This window comes from Callorhinchus milii, unplaced genomic scaffold (genome assembly GCF_018977255.1).
Source record: "Callorhinchus milii isolate IMCB2004 unplaced genomic scaffold, IMCB_Cmil_1.0 Scaffold5, whole genome shotgun sequence".
Taxonomy (NCBI): Eukaryota; Metazoa; Chordata; class Chondrichthyes; order Chimaeriformes; family Callorhinchidae; genus Callorhinchus; species Callorhinchus milii.
Window position 1 is genome coordinate 12946184 of NW_024704746.1, and position 16011 is coordinate 12962194.

Consider the following 16011-nt stretch of genomic DNA (forward strand, 5'->3'; position numbering starts at 1 on the left):
AATATAATTGTAATTTTGTTAGACAAACAATTTTGAAGGTATAGGAAGGGATACTTTGTAATCAACTTATCACCCGAAGAAGAAACCTTTGACGTTACTAGGTCTAATGCTACAGCATTGTCATAGCGCAAATCATTCTCTATTTATAAGCACAGAAAATGTTAATGCTTATCTGATAGCCAATGTTACCACTCGTAAATTTGCCGCAGAGATACATACTGCACTCAGTGAACACAGAGCAAAAATATACAATGAAATCCCTAGTGCATATAAACACGCTGATACTTAAAGTAGTTGCAGTTGTGCAAGAATCTGCCAGGTTACAATGGTTGCTTTTTCAGATGGCTGTAGCAGCTTTCTTTATCCTCTAACAATTTCTGCTATGTGGTAAAGATAAGTCAACTTAAAATAATATCAACTTAAAATGGCAATACCATATCTGCATATAGTATGTTACTGCTGTAGGATTTACTAATCTGATAAACTATATCAACTTCTTATTTTCTATATTCAAAACAGCATGTGTTCAAAATAGAAGCTGGCTGATGTAATTCAGCCCCCCAAAAATTTGGAGTGCTTTGTGTTTACTTCCTTTATTTTGGAAAGGATGTTGATGTTATGTGAATTTTTTTACACTAAGAATTTGCAAGCTATTGAAATGTTCTTAATGGCAAGTATTTTTTTGATTGCGCCTCACTAACTCTGTCAATTTAAAAATATATGTTCTACAGCTGTAAGGGCTGACCGTATGCGTGGAGGTCGAAACAAGTTTGGGCCAATGTACAAGAGGGACAGGGCTCTAAAACAACAGAAGAAAGCCCTGATACGAGCAAATGGACTTAAACTGGAAGCCATGACTCAGGTGATGCAGACAATGCCAACAGACCTGACGATATCTTCTGCCATTCAAAACATCCACTCAGCCTCCAAAGGCCTACCTCTGAACCACCCTGCCTTGCCACCAACAGACTACGACAGAAGTCCATTTGTAACGTCTCCAATTAGCATGGCAATGCCAACACATCCCAGTCTGCAAGGCTACCAAACCTATAGTCCTTATCAAAGCCGTACTATCAAGTCAGAATATCCAGATCCCTACACTAGCTCCCCTGAGTCTCTAATGAGCTACCCTTACATGGACACCTACCAGACCAACTCTCCATCCAGTATTCCACATCTTATAGTGGAACTCTTGAAGTGTGAACCAGATGAGCCCCAGGTGCAGGCCAAGATCCTGTCCTACCTGCACCAAGAGCAGGCGAGCAGGGGCAAACATGAAAAGCTCAGCACTTTTGGGCTTATGTGCAAGATGGCAGATCAGACCCTCTTCTCTATTGTTGAGTGGGCACGAAGCAGCATATTCTTCAGAGAACTTAAGGTATGATTACAATTTTGTATTGTACTGCTATACAAGTCCAAGAGAGGGGGAGGTAATCATTATGCATTCTCTGATTGAATGATTGACTCATTTCAGTCAGTTCAAGAAGAGGTAGAGTGAACATTTCCCAAAGTATCAGATTCGACTCCCCATTAATTCACTTGTACAATTCAACATGTAGAATAGTTGATTTGCTGAAAAGCACATTATGACACACAGAGGATGATGTTACTACATCTCCAGTACATGTACACTACATGTATATGCTGGTACACTAACTACCAAGCTGACACCCATCAATTATGTACATAGTTAATGTTTTTTCCCAATATGAGACATAGTCAAAGTGCTATCCTTACCAACAAAGATATCATCATCCCCAAAATGTGTTCTGAGATGTAGAATGTTATTTCTGGTTTAAAATCTCTGAACAGTATACAATTTATAAATTGTATCCACAACATTAGTTTCTCCCTCTGGGATTGTGTTGATAAGATAGGGATAAAAATTATTTGTGTAGCGACATTGACAATGTGCATAGGACCTGGAATTCTTACCCCAGTAGTGCGCATCTGTAATTTTGCTACACTTAGTGATATGTGGATTTTTTTTCCCCCATTAAATATCTTCCATCTCACTTGGCAAAAATCAACTGTTCGATTCAGATGACATTAGGAACTTGATCTTGGTTAAGTCCACTACTTTCATTCTATATGTTAAAACTACATAATAATAACAATAATAATCTTTGCATTTGCACTTTATCACATCTTTGAACGTCTCGAAGTGCTTCACAGAATATACTGTAAAGTGAACGACTATATTTTGTGGGCGAAACGTGGCATCCAATCGCCACAGCAATGTCCCACAAATAGTCGTGCATTGAGTGACCAAATTATTATTATAAGTGAATTTCGGGGCTGTTGCACCTTTAATCAGTAGCAATTTATGTTTGGTTTAAAACATAAGGTAAGAATATAAGAAAACGTTTTCAAACTGGGGCGAGTCTTAAAAAAAGCCTTTCAGAATGGTTGCTGTTATTTAGTTGGTGTTTTTTTGAACATGTTGTTTTGTTAATTATCAGTCTCTGAAATGTATGCAAAATAATTATTCTGACAAGTGGCAAGCAGTCACATTGTTATTTATTATCAATGATTCAGACCCAGAAACCTGAGGATGTTATCTATTTGAAGTAAAACATTAAAAGAGCTGTTTTCAGCTCAAGGTTTAAGGGGAGAAATTCCACCTGGGTCTAGATTTATTATATTTATGTAGAATTAATATAGTATTAATATTGAAGCTAGTTTTCTGGTGGATGTAAGAAACTAGAGTAACATCACAGTTAAGTTTAAATCTGCCAAATTCTGAATTCTGTTCTAAAATGCTACATAAAAGGAATAAATCTAGACTCAGGTGAATTTCTCCCTTGAATGTCTGTAGTGAGAAGAAATTTGTGCAAAATATGATTCTAGATCCATTTCAGAGTGCATAGTGTATGTAAATACTAGGAAGAGCAGTGTATTTAAGGAGTGTATGTAATAGTTTATGAAATGTGTGTACTGTAGTTTATCAGAAGAGTTTATAGAGAAATGTTGAAGAGTATGCAATAGTAAACATAAACCTTCTGCATAGGAATACCTACAATAGTGTATCTTAAGGAGTGTGTGTTGCAGTATCTGCAGGAGAAAGTGATATGTTGGTTAAATTCAGTTCAGTTTTTGGTTTGCAAGTCTTGGATGTTTGTCTCCATGTTTGCTCCCTCCTCTTCTAAAACAATCTCTCTTGGTGGGTGGGGGTGTGTGGGGGCTGGAGTGGTGGTCCGATGTCTTTCTTGAGCCATTCATCCTGTTTGATCGTGGTGGATCAGCAGGCAAGGTAACTACGGGGGGCATTATAGCTAAGGCCAATTCTCATCCAACATTCATATGTATATGCCTCTCATATGGGGTCACCTGATAGAGATCAGGCAAAGGAGTCCTGTCTGTTTTGATTCCCTCCATTGCAGGCATGATATCACCAATAGTAGTGCTTTATTGCTACCCGGCTGATATCAGCTAACTCAGTACAGACCAGGATTCAGTTTGGTGGCTGAACCTTACCTATAGGTGACACTAAAAGAAAATACTGCAGAATTTGTTTCTAACTTTACATAGATAAAGCGCTCAGGGATGCTACCCTGTGTGAAGCATGCTCTACAAATGCAACTTGTTGTTATATCATCTATTCTTTGGTGATATTCTTGTGTCCTTTCAATATATCTATGAGACAGACTACAACGCTGATGTCAATGCTCCAAAGCTGAAAGAACGCTACTCATCTGAATTGATATAGAATCTAAAATACTGGAAACGATTATTTGTAAGAATTCTTCCCTTGTGTGTAGATTTCTTTGTTCAGGGTGAATGTAGGCTATTCCTCCTTCATCCAATGGTCATATTATTGCAGTGGAATATTCCACTTAAAATGTGTGTTCCCTGATTGTCGCAAGGATTGCAAGAATAATACAAAAAATAGTTTATTTTTTATTTTTGTTTGTATCTGGTTGTTTAAAAGTATTCAATGAAAGAAGAAGGGAATAGTAAAAAAAAGTTGAAAATACATCATCTCCCTAGGACAGTGGTGGCTAATCTTTTTGATTGGCCAACAAAATAATCATGGAAATAACAAAATAGCATAGGTTGATGCCATAAATCAAGAAATATTCAATCAAGCAACATTTATTTTGTTGCCCAACCAAAGAGGACGATATGTCAATGTAGATAAATATGAACCTCTACATAAAGTGCACACTAATGGGTGATTGTTAATGGGAATATTTGTTTCAAGGACCTCTTACTCAGTCGGTGATTAATTCTCTATATATCATACACTGCAGAATTTGGTTAATAGAAATGATATATTAATGGGTACATTACGCTCACAGTGGAGTATACTTTTTAAGAGGTTTTTAAGTAATTAATTCAGTAGAATGCTGTAAAAAAATAAGTTTAGAGATTTAAAGGGGAACCATCTGGGTGAGAAACAGTTAAGAAAATCTTTGTGTAGTTTTATAAACTCATGCCCTCATTTATTGGATAAAACTGATACTTTTCTCTTTACTTCATTCTTCTCTACCCCTCCCCCTAAAACACAAACACACATGTAAAGTTTACTGAACCTTTTTATTTCTGGAAAGAACCTTCCTTTAAGCAAGACCTGGTTAGATTTATACAACTTTCATTTTCAACGTGTCAGGGAAACCGTGTCAATATCAACACAGAGTGACATGAGTAGAATTAATGACCTTTCTGAGCAGAGGAACATTTGCGATGAACCATTTTGCAATGACCATTCTAAATGTTCTGTTTCCTGTTATGATTCCATTGTTTGCTTAGTGCACATATATCTGACTGCTATGACACCAACACGATACAGTGTGTACACATATAAACATTTTGTGTAAGTCAGTCGGCATAAATGGAAATCAACAATGGAAAGTGTCAGTTTTAATAGAATTGTGACAAAATGTCAGAACTTTGTTTATTTATCATCAAGAATGATACGAAGTCGGAAATTTTGTTACTGGCTCTAATTCCTGTTTCCCTGGCCCTAATTATATAAACTCCAATCTTTACCCAAACTTTCACTCACAACATGTACAGTTAATCCACTTTACAATATATTATGTGAAGTACTTTGAGACGTGTTAACGACCTAAGGCGCTATATCAAATGCAAGTATTATTATTATTACTATTATTATTATTATTAATACCAACCACAAAGGAATTCAGGGTGAAAGCATCAGATCAGGAGGAAGCTAAAGCATAATAGTCAAAGATGGCAGAAAACAGTAATAAGGACAGGGTTTGCAGAAACACCTATTTTCTGTCTATTCTCATTAGAGTTCAAAATAAAAAATCTTCACTGAATTTCACAGATTAAACTGAATGGAGATTGGGAAAATGATACAATACAGTGCTCCATTGCATTGGTTTGCCAAAAACTGTTTTCTAGAGCAAAACCTTTGATTTCCAGCTGTTGGTTTTCTCAGTGGTACTTGACATGTTTGGAAGTGTGGTGTCACAATGCAATTTGTTGTAGCACCAATACACGGTGTGTGCGGTCATACTCGCATATTTTAATCACAGATTTTCATTTGTTTAGCAGCAATCTGGACAGAGATTGGCATTTTTCTGCCAATTTTCTCACCTGTTTGTAGTCATGCTTTGGGACAGTGAGTGCTGGCAGTCTATTTAATAATAATAATAATAATCCCTGCATTTGATATAGCGTTTCTCATGTCTTCTAGACGTCTCAAAGCGCTTCACAGAATAGACTGTAAAGTGAATTGACTGTATATTTGTGGGCAAAATGCAGCAGCCAATTGTACACAGAAGTGCCCCACAAACAGTCGTGGATTGAAAATGACCGATTTATTATTTTTTGGGGAGATATTTTTATTAGGTATGTGGAGTAAGGAAACTTGCCCAAGGTTTCGTCCTGCCTGGAATTGAACCCAGGTGTCTCGTTTGCAAGGCGAGTGCTCTAACCACTGAGCTACAGGACTCCAGGACTCTATTTGATAATGGAGGACACGCAAGCCAAGCTTGAAACTCTTCTCATCCCCACATGTACACCTGCTGGCGGATATCACTGATGGTTACTGGTCAGGAGTGGGAACCTTCACTAGTTTATTCCCCCGAACACCCCTGCCCCCCCCAACCCTCCCCAGGTGACATTGTGGAGTCCTGAAACTCAGTGGTTAGACCACTCGCCTCGCAAGCGAGAGACCTGGGTTCGATTCCCAGCAGGGCGCAGCCTTGGGCAAGTTTCCTTCCTCCATACACCTGTTAATAATCCCTCAAGAAAAAAATAATAATTTGGTCACTCAAACCACAACTGTTTGTGGGACACTGCTGTGCGCAATTGTCTGCTGCGTTTCATCCACAAATATACGTTCTATTCACTTTACAGTATATTCTATGAAGCACTTTGAGACATCTAGAAGATGTGAAAAGCGCTATATAAAATGAAGGGATTATTATTGTTATTATCCCTAGACCAGGGGTTATAAACCAGTTTAGCACTTCACATAGGCTGAGATCAACTAGCACAGCATGGATCGAGAGTCAAACCCTCTGACCTTACAATCTATTTCATGTCTTTGTGGTGCACTGGGTAGCATCTTTACCCACTAGAGGATTGGGACGCTATCATTTTTTGTTGAGTACATATGAAATGTACACCATTACTATCAGTCAGCAGCAGCCTTTCATTTTATCTTGATTCTCAATAGAAAACAGGAAGGAACTACTGCAAAGGACACTGATTTACCCACTCTGGTCACTTGCATTGCTCTGCTGGCCTTTTCAGTTTTTGTCAACTGTAGGCCCACAAAAAAGGAAGTGAAAGAGATAAATGATTACAATCATTTATTCTGGCAAGGACTGGACTGTTCTTAGCTCAAGGAATTGAGTGTGCAATCGATCCTACTCATTGAGAGCAGGGCAGCTCTTTCAGGAAGACCATAGATAGATTATATTCCCAGCACAGATGTTTCCAATAGAATTGTGCACACTACTACTGGAGTTTAAAGGAATATTTTCTTTCCCAGTTGTTGCTTGATTTGTTTTAATACTGCTTCGGATTTGATACTTGTCATGCTATAGTTACGGTGAAGTTTAAGCATTTCTGCATTTTGACAGTTTCCACATCTGTAGGTAATGGGGATCTAAATTGCGAGATTTGCAAAAGGATTTGAAAAGAGCAAAGATACTAATCTCTTGCCGGGAGCTGAGGCCGTTATACAGAAATTGAAATTGAAATCAGTGGCCAACCCAGAGAGCTGGATCAGCGTATCTACAGGATTTGCTATTTACTTATCATTTTATGAAATTTACAATTTAGATCTCAGGCTTTTGTGCACTTTATTTTGCAATCTGATTCAACACTGGAGTTAATAAAGGAAATGGCCAGTCATTACAGAGAAAGCAACATGTCACTAAATACCGTGGAGCGTTTTGTGCTGATGTGGAGGAAAACACTTGCACATGTATCAAAATTTGTTTCCTCCAATAATAATGCTCATTAACAGATCCCAACAAGATTATCAAGCTTTTGCTGTGTTAGAGTGGGCACTGTACATGTTGTGTACATGTTCCTGTGCATGTTGTGGTGGTTTTGTGTGAGCATTTACATCGCAATGATCTTTGTGAAAGGCCCAATCTTAAAAAAGTGGATTCCATTTATCACATAACTACTGAGTAACATGAGCAGTGAGAAGATTGAGGAATTGCAACTGTAACATTATATAATAATACAATGCAATAATGAAGCTAACTGCATGTACAGGAAGGCTGTTATATAAAAGTAATATCTATTTGTTGGCTACATTTTTGTGACCATATTAAGGGAACATATGTGGCATCTTTTTCTTCAATCATTTAAAGTAATGATTTCAGAAAGTGAAAGCAATATTTAGGATTTGTGTTTCAAATGTGAGATATAAACAATAGCTGGATAATACTAACTTTATTAGGTCATGTAAATACAGTTGTAAGATTAGATTTCCTTCCGTATTTAAGAGTAAAAAAACTTCTTGCAAAACGTATTTGAAAATTGTTATCTGGGAACATGGGATCGAAAGTAAAATCCGCCAACCAAAATGACACAATTTATTTCGGTATCTCTCCAGGATTCTGTGAAATTGTCACTCTTACTTAGTCGCTGCTCAACCAGTTACTCTAAATGTTCTGTGTTCCCCAGAAATGTGGATATTTAGTTTCAGCATACTCATAAATGTAACCCACTAGTAATTTCTCATTAAAACTGTTTTGAATATTTTTCCTCAATTCAAAACTGCAAAAACTGTTTTCTTGGTCCTTTTGAAATACTTATGAGTTTGAACCACTGGCAAAGGTTATGTTGTTTCTCATGCCTTCTCCTTGGGTACATATGCAGGCAATAGAACTTTTGAACACAAGTGAGCACTTGTGGCCACTGCTACTTGTTGTTTCACTTTATTTCAACTCATTATATGATGGTTTGACAAAATTGTGTCTCTTCATTCATTGAATAACTCCTTTCTGGCTTCCCTTCCTATACCATCAATTCTTAGCAATGTGTTTTGAGCATTTACTCAGTTGGGCAGCACATGTAATTTTCAAAGCAGAAATGTAACAGCTTTCTATTTAAACTCCTTATTTGATTGTTTTTTTTCGGGTGGGGGTTGGAGGGGGCATCCTGACTTGATACATAGCCACAGAAACTTATTCTTAGCACATTTCCATGATCTGATCACCAACTTCAGCCCCAAATTCAAGTTAGGGTTAACTTTAAGCGCTTCTGAGCAATCCGGGATGCTACCCCGTGTGAGGGGCGCGATATGAATGCAAATTGTTGTTGCAGGATTAACTTTAGGTGGATTAGTGTTTTTGAACCCTGGCACATTCCTTCCGTGATTGTACAGATAAGGTCATTGATCATCAATTAAGGTATTAACAAGGACACATCTTTGTTACACTTCTGCAACAAGCAGAGTACTCGTCAGCATTCAAATCCAGTGTTTTTAACAGTTTCTCTGCCACATCGCTGCAACATATATGTAACTGTCACCCCAGCAAAGCCATTGGTACCATTAATAAAAATACAGATAATAAATCACATTGATTTGCTGAACTTAAAAAATATTGTTCTCACTTGAAGAGGAGACCTCCTGAGTATCTGCAGCTGTGTATGATTTGACTGTGTTAACATAATTCCAAGTAGGTGTCCCCTTCCACACTCTACCTATAATTTATCAATTAATTTATGTCGTCACTAGCAGGTATTTTGATCATAGATCAGAAATCGTTGCTTGTACCTGATGCCTGAACACATGAAGTGCCTAAACATTGCTTTACACAACCTAGAAATTGATTTGCACAATCCAGGTTTTATGTAACTATAGTAACCTCCTGATAACTCAACCGTGAATTACTACCACTTAAGTCATCATGCTGTCAATGTCCAAACTGATTTATTTATGTATTTATACAGATGTCTAAGTCGCCACTCCAGATAACTCGTCACTGTGCCCTTCTCCCTTGGTTAGATGAGTAATCAGGAGTTACCTTACTTCGATAAGAAATAATGTGTTGAAGGGGAGTTGTTATCAGATCAGGAATACCTTGATGCTCTATTCAATGGTGGTACCCAGCCCTCTGCTCAGTACTGCATTTCCCACTGGTTATCCTTGGGAGCAGTAATGGCAATTATTCCTGCTTTGCCCTCATCAGAATTGGAGGGAGCTGCCTGCTGATGAATATTATGATCAGAATGGATAAAGACAACTCAGATCTGCATTGAACATTATAATCTGGCCAGCGTGAAAACCAGGATAAAGAAAATATCCGCAAGACGTTTAAAGAATACATGTGGTTCTGAGTTTCATTTATAACCTGAAATGAGTTTCAGTAGCAGATCTGAATATGCAATACTTTCACAAGTACATTTATGGAACAAGCTTCTATCTTGAATCTATAACATCAAGACACTGGCATTGTCCTGTAGCACACTTAATTTATTATTTTTTAATTCTATAGAAATATATATTTCTATTTTTAATTACATATGTTGTACATTTATGCCTCTGGAGGTTACAAATGATTTACTTTAGCATTTAAAACAATTTGTGTGAGTTTCTTTAGTGAGGGAAGAGGGTCACAGTGAGTGGAAACAATGCCTGTCAGCACCTGGATCTGAGTTCGAATGTGTCCCTGAGTGAGATGAACATTCCCTCTCTGTGATGCAGTAATGGTCCTTGTTTGGGGAGTGTGAATTCAGTATCTAGCAGAAAGTTGCTCTTCACTCAATACTTATTGGCATTGTAGAGATTGTTGTTGTGATGAATGGAAGTCTCACAATTGGTGTTTTTGTTGAGGAGCCTGTAGTAAAAGTTTGATGGGCTTTTTTGTGACACTACTACAGAACGTAAGCAGCACACAAACTAAATGCATGTGGTGCAGCTTCATGAGTTTGGGTTGTGAAATATGACACAAGTACATTGTTGCCTCAATGTTAACGGAACATTCTCTCTGTTGCCATAATACAAGGACCAGACTAATACAGAGTCATGGTACAATACAAATACAATACTATTTACATTCACGGTGTGCCTTTCACATTGAAAGGACACCTCAAAGCGCTTCATACAGCTGGTTAGGAACCTGAACTGGAGGGAGAAAGAAGAACCGAGGAAGGGAGGAGAAGGGAGAAAACTGAAAGCGCAGTCAAATAGGTAAATCTGAAGGTGGGGTTTAAAAGTGGAGAGGGAGGGTGTGAGATGGAGGTACTCTTAGATGGGGTTTTAAAGAACAGGGACAGAAGGGCTGACAACTCATCCATCAATGGTGGGGCAGATCGGGCAGGTCAGTGTTCACACAGCTTTTGCTCTCTTGTTAAATAATTTGCACTTCAGTATCCTTCAGAAGAAACTACCCAAATGTTTCAGTGTGTGTGGGCCGCAGGGAAGCTTTTAAACTAAAACAATAACTTCTCAATAAAAAAAACAATAAAATTCCAGATTCTGAAAAAGATTTTGATTAAAAAAAATTCTTAAAATTGTTGATATTTTTGGTATTTTTTGACTGCCCAACCATTGATATTGTTTGAAGTAAACACAGTGCAACATTGCCACAGTATGTCTGAGATATCCGCTCAAGTGTGAAACTTAGCTGGAAGTAGAGAAAGGTTTTTCAGTAATCTCACGATTGCTTTGTGGGTGGTTTTCAGAAGGCAGTATTATGGCAGCTTGATGATTGCACCAGGAAGTTTAACTAACACCGCTGATGAAAGGAATCACTTCCTAGGTTACTTCAATCAGTGTGGAATGTCATGACAGATTGAGTAGAGCATCGTGTTGCTGTTAAGTTTTCAAGATCTCTGTGTGTGTGGTGTGGAACCACATTATTAAAGAGTCAGTCATTACAACCTTCAATAATTGTTTCATCCTCGATCTATGAAAATTCTATTAACAGTCAATGGAGTCAACTCAGACATCAATGAGAACTCATTTGCCAGTCTCCATAAGATGGTACTAATGACATTGGTCTCACAGACTTTAAAGGCAGGTATGCGTTGCTGGTTATTTAATAGCAACAAGGTATCTTGTTCATATTATCTTAAAGGTACATTTTTCAATCACTGACCTTTGCCAATTGGAAATCAATGTGAGAATCAAGAGTGCAATAAATATGGGGCAGCCTGGAAACCTATTGCCCTCTCCTGCTCATACTGTTTTCAAAGGGACATCACAGCTGGCACAAAGTCAGCCTGACTGACTCATGTGAAAACAAAACCGAAAATTACTGGAACAAAACTGAAGGAAATTAAAAACCTAAAAAGTGAAAATCTTGGGAGATGATGTTTGAAAAATGTTTTACGTATAAAAGAGAAGCAAGTTACAGTGTTTTTCCTTCATATCTTTAAATTGCTTGTCAGACCAAGAGAATGGGCACATACATTCATGAGAGTTGTATTATGGTACACTATATCCAAATAGTACCCTTAGCTGAACTCTGCTGTTCCTCCCTTTCTCTGTCATGGTTACAGTGTGGTGCTTAAAGTCAAGTACAATCCACACGATTCCAGAGAATGAGCCACATGATCATTAACGTGGTATTTTATTTAACTCTTTTCCCATTTTTTCCCCCAAATAGCAGGGATAGTGGATGGCTCCATTCGCGCTAGTGGAACATTTCCAGCAGATAACGATGATTGTGTCAAATTTGTTTACTCATCAGATTCTTGTTGGAAGCTTAGAATCTTCCATTCTTAGAACACAATAAGAAATATTTTTTGGCAGGAAACTACGCTTTATTGCCAGAGATTCATTGTGCCGTGCCTTTGTTCAGAATAAGAATTCTTCAAATTTAAATGTTTCCACTGAATGGACTTATAAAATCACATTGTTTGGAGACTTTCAGGATTCACCTGCGCAGAGTGTTAACTGATCCCAGTTGGAAAGGAACTGTATGACATTCAGACCATTTTAGCTCTTCCCCTTCCAATGCTACAAATGACACATGGCAGTCCTGAATCCATGTACTTCACCATACAATGCAATTTCTGCAGGTGCTGCTCTTAAAATAGCCTTTAAATATGGAGAAAATGTTTGCTAAGTAGTTTGGAAAATAGCCACAGACCCACTTAGAACTCTCAGGCTTCAGCTACATGGTGATTCCTGAACTTGGAATGGTACTGCAATGCTGATTTTCCAGAGATGCACACACTCTTCAATAATAATAATAATAATATTTGCATTTGATAAAGTAATTGTAACAGCTGAACATCTCAAAAGCACACCACTGGCAATTGCTTTAAAGTGTAGTGACTGTATTTTGTAGGCAAGAATGGCAGCTAATCTGAGCACAGCAATGTCCCACAAGCAGCCATGAAATTAATGATTGACTTATGTCGGAGATTGTTGGCCAAGAAACTCTTTTTTCAATGGGGTTCTTTTAATGTCCACCCACATAGCACATCTCAGACCGGTTTCCTGAACGCAGCATGTTATGCTTCTTAGATGTCAACAATGAACAAACTTATTAATTGCATTATTCAATGTCACTTGCATCTCTACAGTGAATAGTGGGAGGAGGCAGTGAAGAAGAATGAAGGAAAGTAAATGTAAAAAACTCTTAAAAACAGGGGAGGTAAAGGAGGGTAGAACTTTTTTTTAGAAACAGAAGAGTCACAAAGCAAAAAGAGGGAAGTGAAAGGGAAAAACATAGTGCAGGTTATTAAATCACTTTTTGCATAGAATTTATTTTTTTGTACTTGTTTTAATAATTTAGAGACATTATTACCTAATAGAACTATGAGTGAGTTTTTTTTACTGTAAAATTAAAGTTATATGCACGGTTGCAGTAATTGAGCATAAAACTTGCAATTGTAGTTGGTCCAGGGAAACCAACAGGGAACATTTCTGAAATTGCTGTCCCCCGAGGGTTAAACCTTATTGTAATGAGAGCATTACCAGAGCTTGTTATAAGAGGAGGCTTGTAATCAGAACTTGTTTTAATATGAAGATTGTGACATGAAACTTTGTTGAAATTGAATGATTTAATTTGTTGCATTCTGGGTTTTGTAATTCACTTAATTTTACAATGTTAAGCAAACCCTTTCTATCCTTAGTTTGCTCTCCCTCCCTCCCTACCTCCTCCCTCCCATTAATTTAAAATAGAAAGTGTTTGACTATATTATAAAATAATTAAGGGGTGTTAATACCATATTTTACAACATTACTCCCAGGACAACATTGATTTACATGAGAGTTAACACAATGGATGGAGAGTCGATGAAAAAGCTCTCTGTTTGGGGATCTGTCCTCTGATGAGCCCCTTCTCACTTGTGCACATAAAGGAAAACAGAATAATTGCATTGGAAAAATTACTGAGTAATTACAAATAATTGGAAATTGAGTTATGTTTTAAAAAAAACTTCACTCCACAGCAGGATGAATGAGAGAAGGTTTAGTGAAAGTTGTTCATTCATTTCATTCATATTATTAAATGGTTTCCAATAATGTTTTATGAGATGGCTAGTTTAGAAAAGAATTAATATTTTTCTACTCTTCTCAAGTGCATGTCTGGTTCCAGAAGTGCTTGCTGATTACATCCCACTGTGAAAATAACACACTGGAGAATTTTGTAATTGCCTCACTTTAGCTACTTAAGTTTCCGAATCCTTTTTTGGAAATACAATAATAAAATGAATTCCAATCAAAGGAAGCACATTTCAAATCTGAATGCTTCTAATTAATTGGCCACTTGTCTGCTGTGTTTGTCTGTATACATGAATGAATGAAATCCAATTAGCTGAATCGGATTAGCTTTGTGCTTACAAGAGGCTGTTGTGGTTGCTTTAAGTGAAGTGAATTATAATATGAGAGAGAAATAAAGGAGAGGTTGTCTGTCTCTCAGTGATCCTCTGTTGAGCACTAATGCCCTGTTTATACTGCTGGAAACGAAGGGATAGTGATTCTAGAGCAAAGTGGAGAGGGAAGCTTGATTCCTTCTTCCCCATACTAAGGCGATGGCCATGGGCTCAGCAGCATCAGTGTGTGGGAAATTAAGTGCATGTTCAGAGCTCTGATGTTGGGTGTAAGCACTTCAATTTAGATTGACAAAGTGAGCCCTTAAAATTCTTGGGACAACTAATGTGTGGCTCAAAATCTTCTCCATGATGCTTTCTGAATGGAGCCCGAATTGATAGGTACCAGTGGTGCTTATACAGAAGCGATGTAAATTAATGAGCTGCTTGAACCAACTCCGTGTGGAGTTTGTCACTTCAGCGTGATTCACTTCAGGATTGCTCTGCAGCTCAGCTCCACTTTACAATTTGCCACAAAAATCACAGTCTAACAACAACAACTTGCATTTATATAGCGCCTTTCACACAGGGTAGCTTCCCAGAGCTTTGACACTGGCGGAGCATGTCACAGTCTAAGCACAGCATTATCTAACCATTTCTTATCTAAGGGTCCTGTCCATTGGCAACAGTGAGTTTCATGCTTTGTGTTAGCTTACTGTTTTGTTTCCACTGGAGACCGCACAGATGTGCACGTGTCTGCACACAGGACAGGGAGATATTACTTAGGGACTGTGAATAATTGCGTGACAGAATTTGATGAAGTGCAACATTCCTAAAAGTGTATGAACATTTTTTTTATAGTGACACAGGAGAGAGATTTTTACATAAATCATTGCATTTCTAAGCTGGACCCTGGTAATGTAAATAAATTTTAAAAACTTGGAACGCTATGAAACCCAGGAAATATTAGTTACTGTTGGCTTCTGGAATTTGATTGTGCCGTGCTTCTATAAATACATTGTGCAGATTATTGCTGTTAAGAGATAAGGACACATGAATAATCATAAATTGGCCATCAGGCAATAGCTAGAATTACACTGAAAAGTTTTTTTTCATTTTCATTAGTTATTTGGCTGAAGTCACACAGAACACAGCAAAGAGAACAATGAGGACTGAGTGCATCATCACCCTCTTACATACTGCTCAGGCTACGTCTAGCCAGCTATGTACTTAGCAATGCAGAGCATATAAGATCATCACTTAACTCGCTCTATCTGTACACAGATATGGAGAAAGGGAATTTTAATGTACTGATATGTAAGTCCGAGGAAAAAAAGATACCACTACAGCAAGATGCATTTTCAAATTTTGCTGGCCTCAGCAAACGGAAAATTATCAACACATTTTTCTTAAAAATAGATGGGTGGACTTCATTAGCTTCTCTTTCTTTAGCAAGGGAGTGCATTTTTTCTTCTCTAAGCCATGATAGTGGTTTAGAACTAATCTTTCTACCCATGTTTTGTCTGAATCACTAAGTATAATTGAAGCGCTCTGAGACGCCGTCCAGCGTGGAGGGCGTTATATAAATCCAAGTTGTTGTTGTTATTGTTGTATAATTGTTCTCTGGTAATTATACTGTACTGGACAGTCTGTTGGGCTCCTCAGATAGTTCAACATTCTGTTTTCCTCCCCAGCTGTGTCCGAAGGTATTTTTAAGACCTGGCACTCGTTTTACAGGTATTGACCTTGAAAGGTTGAACCACCAGGATTCAAACTTTCTGGCATTAAGACCAGTCAATA

At 37.7% G+C, this 16011-nt stretch overlaps 1 protein-coding gene across 2 annotated transcripts in view; it reads left to right on the forward strand.

Annotated features, from left to right (window-relative positions):
• nr5a2 (nuclear receptor subfamily 5, group A, member 2) overlaps nt 1–16011 on the forward strand; it is an 82290-nt gene that overhangs the window by 11016 nt on the left and 55263 nt on the right. For both annotated transcript variants that reach the window (XM_007887317.2, XM_042335367.1), the window contains one exon: nt 732–1378. In XM_007887317.2, the coding sequence (XP_007885508.1) occupies nt 732–1378 (647 nt within the window). The remainder of the gene's footprint in view (nt 1–731; nt 1379–16011) is intronic.